The sequence below is a fragment of the Solanum tuberosum genome, unplaced genomic scaffold, assembly GCF_000226075.1.
Source record: "Solanum tuberosum cultivar DM 1-3 516 R44 unplaced genomic scaffold, SolTub_3.0 scf00008, whole genome shotgun sequence".
NCBI classification, from domain to species: Eukaryota; Viridiplantae; Streptophyta; class Magnoliopsida; order Solanales; family Solanaceae; genus Solanum; species Solanum tuberosum.
In genome coordinates this window covers 487,563-494,576 of record NW_006238934.1, presented here as the reverse complement: position 1 = coordinate 494,576, position 7,014 = coordinate 487,563, and the positions used below count along the sequence as shown (strand labels likewise).

General features: G+C 31.8%; 2 protein-coding genes across 2 annotated transcripts in view; both read right to left on the bottom strand.

Annotated features, from left to right (window-relative positions):
- Positions 1-2,849: 2,849 nt before the first annotated feature.
- LOC102592721 (putative disease resistance protein RGA4) overlaps positions 2,850-7,014 on the bottom strand; it is a 28,133-nt gene continuing 23,968 nt past the window's right edge. The window contains exon 6 of the mRNA XM_015309218.1: positions 2,850-3,073. The gene's annotated coding sequence lies outside the window, so the exon portion shown is untranslated. The remainder of the gene's footprint in view (positions 3,074-7,014) is intronic.
- The window catches only part of LOC102593394 (putative disease resistance protein RGA3), a 6,654-nt gene continuing 4,505 nt past the window's right edge, over positions 4,866-7,014 (bottom strand). The window contains exons 2-5 of the mRNA XM_015310333.1: positions 6,123-6,286; positions 5,763-5,830; positions 5,437-5,673; positions 4,866-5,220 (exon numbers count right to left, since the gene is read on the bottom strand). Of these exons, the coding sequence (XP_015165819.1) occupies positions 6,222-6,286 (65 nt within the window). The 3' untranslated portion in view covers positions 4,866-5,220; positions 5,437-5,673; positions 5,763-5,830; positions 6,123-6,221. The remainder of the gene's footprint in view (positions 5,221-5,436; positions 5,674-5,762; positions 5,831-6,122; positions 6,287-7,014) is intronic.

The window sequence follows — 7,014 nt, the reverse complement described above, 5'->3', positions numbered from 1 at the left end:
CATATACTCTAGGATTCCAATTAGTTTTAAAAAAATTTGGATACATCGTACACATATTTTCTTTCTTGATGTTGTTCTTGTTCAAGCATAAATATATTTCACATAAATTTCTTTAGTTAAATTGATTTATTGTAATAGTGAATGAATCTTGTTTGTTTCGATTTCAAATACGTGAACTTCATGATAAGTATATTGTATCCCTAAGATTGCTCAATACAATTGTGTTAATATATCAATATAATTGGACAATCTAGAAAAAATGTCAAAGAACTATACTACAATATAATTATCCAAATGTATATGTATTTCACTCAATAAAAAAATAGATGTGTTGTATATGTATACATTCAAATTTATGTAATGTATTTATGTATCCAAATGCACTTGTATTTTAATTGGACAATTCATAAAAAATAACAAGTATTCAAATGTATATGTATTCCATTGTGTTCAACATTCAAATACAATTATATGCGTGTATCAAGAGAACGAAATGTATTACATCATTTGTATCAAAGTGAATTTTAACAGAATTTAATTGTATATTTGAATGCTGGTGAAAATAACTTCTTAAAATAAAACCCTACGAAAATCGAGAAACATATATATGTGTATAAATATAAACTTCATATAAAGGAGAAAAAAATGCAATTAATTAGAATATACCCAACGAAGATGAATCACAAAAATCGTTCATACAATCATGCAAAGGATCTTGAATTAGAAGGAAATTAGAGGAAAAATAATAAAAAAAGCGTTGATACATGTATATTGAAAGAGAAAAATGTTGAATAAGGTAAGTATGGACAACATAGCACCATAAAACGTATATATTGCATTTATGTAGTGATATCTTTCCTATTTAGTAATAATTATTTAAATACATATAATTTTTTTTTAAAAAAAAGCTTACAATTCATGGTTAATTAAGTTTGCTAATTAATATGTAAGTATATCCATATAGGTTAAAAAAATAAATTGTAGCTATATACATATAATATAAATTGATGTTTGCTATATTTTGTAGTTTTTCCTAATTTTTTAATCTGGCAACGTTTCAGTCTCTTTGAATGTTTGTATAAATCATTAAGCGCACAATTATCATCTAGATCTATATATATATTTACATATAACAAAGTAGTTTGCAATGTGGTTAAGTCAAGTGGCAAGCTAAAAGCCACTTGACAGTTTTAAGATAAAGGCATAAAGCTAATATATAATGTTAGCGAAAAATGTGTGTGAAAAATATTTTGAACTACTTTTGAGAGTATAATAAATTAGTTAGATAATATACATATTATTATCCATAAATATTGAATTAAAGGAATGTGAACAATAAAATTTAAAACTCACAAGTAAAAAAAATAAACAGATTTGTTTAATATCTACAAGAAGAGCGCTTGATAATTATATTAAGTCAAATGATAAGTTAATAAAAATCAATACTGATACTATAATTTTAAACAACAAATAATGTAATAAAGAGAAATATATATGAAACATTAAAATTATTTGATATTCATTATGATATTTATTATCTATGTTCATATAGAATTAATTATGGGGATGGAGAAAGGGAAGGGGAAGCGGGGTAAGGAGGGACGGGGGGGGGGGATAGATTTAATTAAGGAACAATACACTAATTGGACTTTTAAAATGTAATATTTTTAATTTGCTCAGATAAAATATTACAATCTAAAATGATTCAAATCAATATTTTACATATACTAATTTTAATTTAACAACTCTTAGTCCAATTTATTAAATATTAAATAGTAAAATTTCTATTATTTTTTGTTTGAAAAAGTAAAAACATCTCATAATAAATTGAATCTTTTCTACCAATTCTAACATCTTATAATAGAGAGAGGTTTTTTTACTGCTCCTAACATCTTATTATAAATAAGTCTTTTTTCCTATTTCATTCGGTGAAAATGTTCACAATTTATTGAGTCTTCTTCTCTGCCATCTTCAGTTTCAGGTACTTATCATTTCTCCCCCTCTCTCTTTCCTTTATTTTTTAATATTAAATATGCTTAGTCAAAACATTATTGAAATATGGTACCCAAATTAATAAGAAATATTATTGATTTTTAAATTATTATTTTTTTACTTCATATGCTATGGATAGTCGTGATAAAAAAAAATTAAACCGATTTTATACTTTTATTTGATAAAGACAATCACTAAGAAAGCAAACAACCATAAAAAGTTGGTAAGAGTTTAATGCGAGGTGGACTAAGGCTAATTGTTTAACTCATCTTAATTAAAGAAATCTTTAGTTAATGTCCCGCTCATTTATTATTCAATGACTTGTCTAAATTTAGTAAATTCTTTTTATTTCGAACTTTAAAAAAAATCCCATGAAGGAATAGTAGTACTTATTTGAAGGAATCAAACACATTGTTCTGTGGACATGTTTTTCTTAGTACTCCCTCTTTCTCGTTATTTGAATTTTGAGAATCAAATATTTTTATTTTAACTATAAATTTAGACATGAAATCTTTATGTTATTTCAAAAAAATTATAAAACACGACAATGTATAAATCAAGGACGGAGAAAATACTATTTTTCAGTTCTGTTTTCCGGCAATAATACACAATTTTGACCAAGTTTGGCTGGATTTCCTAATGTGTCACATTCTATCAAAGACAAGTATTCCACTGGACTCTTTTTTTTTTTTTTTGAGAAAATTAGATAAAATATTTATTGGATCAAATTTTTTATTTAAAATAATATAATTATCATTAATTATAAAAGGGTTATTCGATCACTTAACCTCTCTTTTCTTTGTGATACAGTGGAAAAGACAAATAAATAATACTCAATCTTTCATAAGATATACTGCTTAAATCTAACATGAGTAAAAACTTCATTTCCTAGACTGCATTTTCGCAAATCTTATTCATGTCTGTGACCTTTAATGATTAATTCAACATACGCAAAAAGCCTCTACTGATTATCATGATTCATGTGCAACAAACTTAATCATTCATGAATCCTTTTCGGATCTTCCACATACAGGGAAATAATATTTCCAATTCACTTTCCAATATCAACGGAGAAATTATCCTGTGAAGTGAAAGTAACGAGAAGTGTGTCAAATATCCATAAAGTTTCTACTGATAAAGCATGAAAATAAAGATAGTTTTTTATGAGTCTATTAAGAAACTTATATAGATTTCTACCATATATAAGACTTGACATTGTTCCATAGATAAGTATGATGATTCAAAAGTAGCATTTGGGAGAAAAAAGTATTGATCTAAAAAACTTACCTTGAACTTTCAAGCTTCGTGCAAGATGCAACCACAGTCACCGGCTCATGAATACCTCATAAGCATTAAGCAGATTTCAATGGCACCGTGTAACAAACTCAATTTTCAACACAAACACTGATATATATATTGTTATTACGGAATACAAGTTACAATGTATAATACCCACAACAAAGTAACAACACACTAATTATAGATAGATAACATAGAAGAGGGTAACTAGAAGGGGATGAGATTCTAGACCATAGAAAGGAGATGAGAGGATCAGAAAGCCAAAGCTTCACATAATTTGCATAAAACTATTTTGCTCTCCCAAGTCTCTATTTATCAACCCGGATCCCACACATAGCCCTTTTAATTCGGCTTTGGGCTGCTTTGTCAATACTGGTCTAGGCCCATTCATAACAATACCTTCAGCCCCAATAAGAACCTTGTCCTCAAGGTTCAAGTAGTACCAATTTGATATCATTGTGAGGATTCTCATTGGAGCTATTAAGGAAGCTATACATACTAACATCAGCAAGTTAGAAGCAGGTGTAGGCAGTTCTCTTGCAACTTTACCGATGAGCAGTACATTGCTCCAAATTATCACAGCGCGACTCCAACTTTCAAACTAGAACCAGGATCAAATGGAAAGCTGAACCCGAAATGATCAAGTGGAAATTGATACAACGATAATGGGAGGTTAGCATGACCGAATTCCTTGAAGTAATCAAATATAGATCTTCCCATAAGTTGGGTGCGACTAAAAATCGAAGGCAAACAAGGTAGTGCAAGACAATTATTATCAAACATGATAAGCTCACCGTACTCTCCCTTAAAATGCAGAAACTGTTTGAAAATTTTCATCAAACATATGGGATGCCAGATTTGTTGAATCAGTTATCACTGGATGTTCAACTTCCATGTCAATTTTCTTATCGGGCATTTCAGCGAACACCTTGCAGGCATAGCCGTTTGGGTTGTTCTTCAAGTCATATTTGGAGTCCAACATGGGACCCAAAGTCTCAATATTAACCAACGATGGACTAACCGCCTGAGAGTACTCCACTGCCCTATGATTCTTGTTTCTGGGAATGGGTAAGAACTCGCGTTGTTTGTCCCTAGTACGGGAGCGAAAACGAATCAGCAATTTGTCCACAAAATGGTCCCAGCCAGCCAGTTGTTTGTTGCAAAACAACCATTGATACCATTCCAAAGCTTCACCGTTGAGATAAAAGGATGCCAAGGTTAGCTTGTGCGTTTCTACGATTCCGTAAAAATCAAAATAGCATTCAGCTTGGAAAATCCACGCCTCTGGATTTTCACCACGAAATCGTCCTAGTTCCACCGGAGCTGGCCTATGACGGAGTGTGGGGGATTCAAGAGTGCCTTTCCCGTGATGAGGACGAGCAACCTCCATTGTTGGATCTCGAATGTGAGGCCCTGCCGGAACGAACTTTCGGGTAACCTCCTGTAACATATGGCGAATGTCTGCAATATCTTTGGAAAATGACTCTTTTGCCTCCTTAATGGATTCATTGATGAGAGCCTTGAGTCTTTGGTCCTCCATGAGAAACCTCTGGATGAAAGCACCAATGTAACAAACTCAATTTTCAACACAAACACTGATATATATATTGTTATTACGGAATACAAGTTACAATGTATAATACCCACAACAAAGTAACAACACACTAATTATAGATAGATAACATAGAAGAGGGTAACTAGAAGGGGATGAGATTCTAGACCATAGAAAGGAGATGAGAGGATCAGAAAGCCAAAGCTTCACATAATTTGCATAAAACTATTTTGCTCTCCCAAGTCTCTATTTATCAACCCGGATCCCACACATAGCCCTTTTAATTCGGCTTTGGGCTGCTTTGTCAATACTGGTCTAGGCCCATTCATAACACACCGACCATCCATTACTTCCATTATCTTCATCATATCACCTGACTAGATATGACAAATACTAAGATTCTTCTTATTTCGTACCGGATGGGAGAGGGGAGGCACAGACATTAATACTGTGAGATAGTAAATCATTGAAAGTAAAAGGGAATAAAACAGGTTACATTCTAACAGTTCACAATTTCATAGAAAGTTAAATACAAAGTCCCTATGAAAGTAGATATCAGACTTTATTCGTCAAATAAAATTGCAGAAACTTACATGGAGAATAAAAAGGCAAATAGGTTCATGCAAAGACAGAGGATAGACGTGTGTAGCTTCACATTGAGCACCCTATATGCTTTGAGTTTTTTGATGTTTCATATGTAGACTACAGTTTCCCGAAAAGATGTTCAGTACCCAAATACTCATGAAAGTGTTTCGTAATGAGTCTACAGCTGAAGATTCTGTTCTTCAAACAAAATAAAAGTGGTGGTTCCTCTGTGAAACATAACAAACCTGGTTAAACAGTAAAAATGTATCATGAGAGAAAAGGAATGAAGCTGACAAACTTGTTATAGCATTCCTCTAACAACTAATAAAGATACCTAATGTGATTGCTGCCCATGGATTTTGACTTGATAAACCACAATGAAGTTCTTCCATGACCTTGTACCTAGTAATGTATGAGCATCAACATAAATTTTCATGTTGTATTCATCAGCATAGACCTCCAAAAATTTGTTCCCAACAAAAAGGAAGACACAAAATTTAGAAGATTACAAAGTGCCTATAAATCCTATATGAAAATTTATCTGACATAATTGCCTGCCGCTCATGGGATGAGGCTTAATTTACCACAGAGACGTTCTAGCATGACCGTGGAACTAGTAACCTATAAAAAAACACATAAATTTTCATATCAAGATATGAAAATTTAAAAATTAGAAGAAGAAACAGAGACTTACATAAGTTCTGAATTTTCCTCCCATCTACTTCAATATTTGGAACACGGGAAATGTTGGACTAGTGGGAGTTTGAGCTACTCCGATTGGTGCAACTTTCTTCTAACTCTGGGCAGCCTTCAGTTTCCAGGTACAGTAATTTGTAGCCGTTTGTACCCCATGAGCCTCTATGAAACATAACAAACCCCGTTTAAACAGTAAAATTGTTTCGTGAGAGAAAAGGAATGCAAAAAAGAACTTGACAGACTTTTTATAGCAGTCCTTTAACAACTAAATAAAAATACCTAATGTGATTACTGCCCGTGGATTTTGACTTGATATACCACAAGGAAGTTCTACCATGACCTTGTACCTAGTAACCTATGAGCAGCAACATAAATTTTCTTGATTAAACTTCTTTTTTTTTTTTTTTTAGGAAGGTAGTGTTGTATTCATCAGCACAGACCTCCGAAAATCAGTTCCCAACAAAAAGAAGGATAGAAATTAGTAGATTACAAAGTGCCTATAAATTGTAAATGAAAATTTACCTAACGTAATTGCCTGCTGCTCATGGGATTTGGCTTAATTTACCACATCGATGTTCTAGCATGACCTTGGAACTAGTAACCTAGAAGGAAAAAAAAAACATAAATTTCATGATTAAGGGTGTGTTTGGTATGAAGGAAAACATTTTTCGGAAAATGTTTTCCAATTTTCTCATGTTTGATTGGGTTAAATTTTTGGAAAATGTTTTTCAAATCAACTCATTTTCCTCAAATTTAAGGAAAATGACTTCTCTTCAAAACTTAAGGAAAACATTTTCCAAAACTCTCTTCCAACTTCCAATTAAAAAAAAAATTGTTGAAAAAATCAATTTATTTTGTCCCTACCCTCAAACCAGCCCCCCAACCAACCC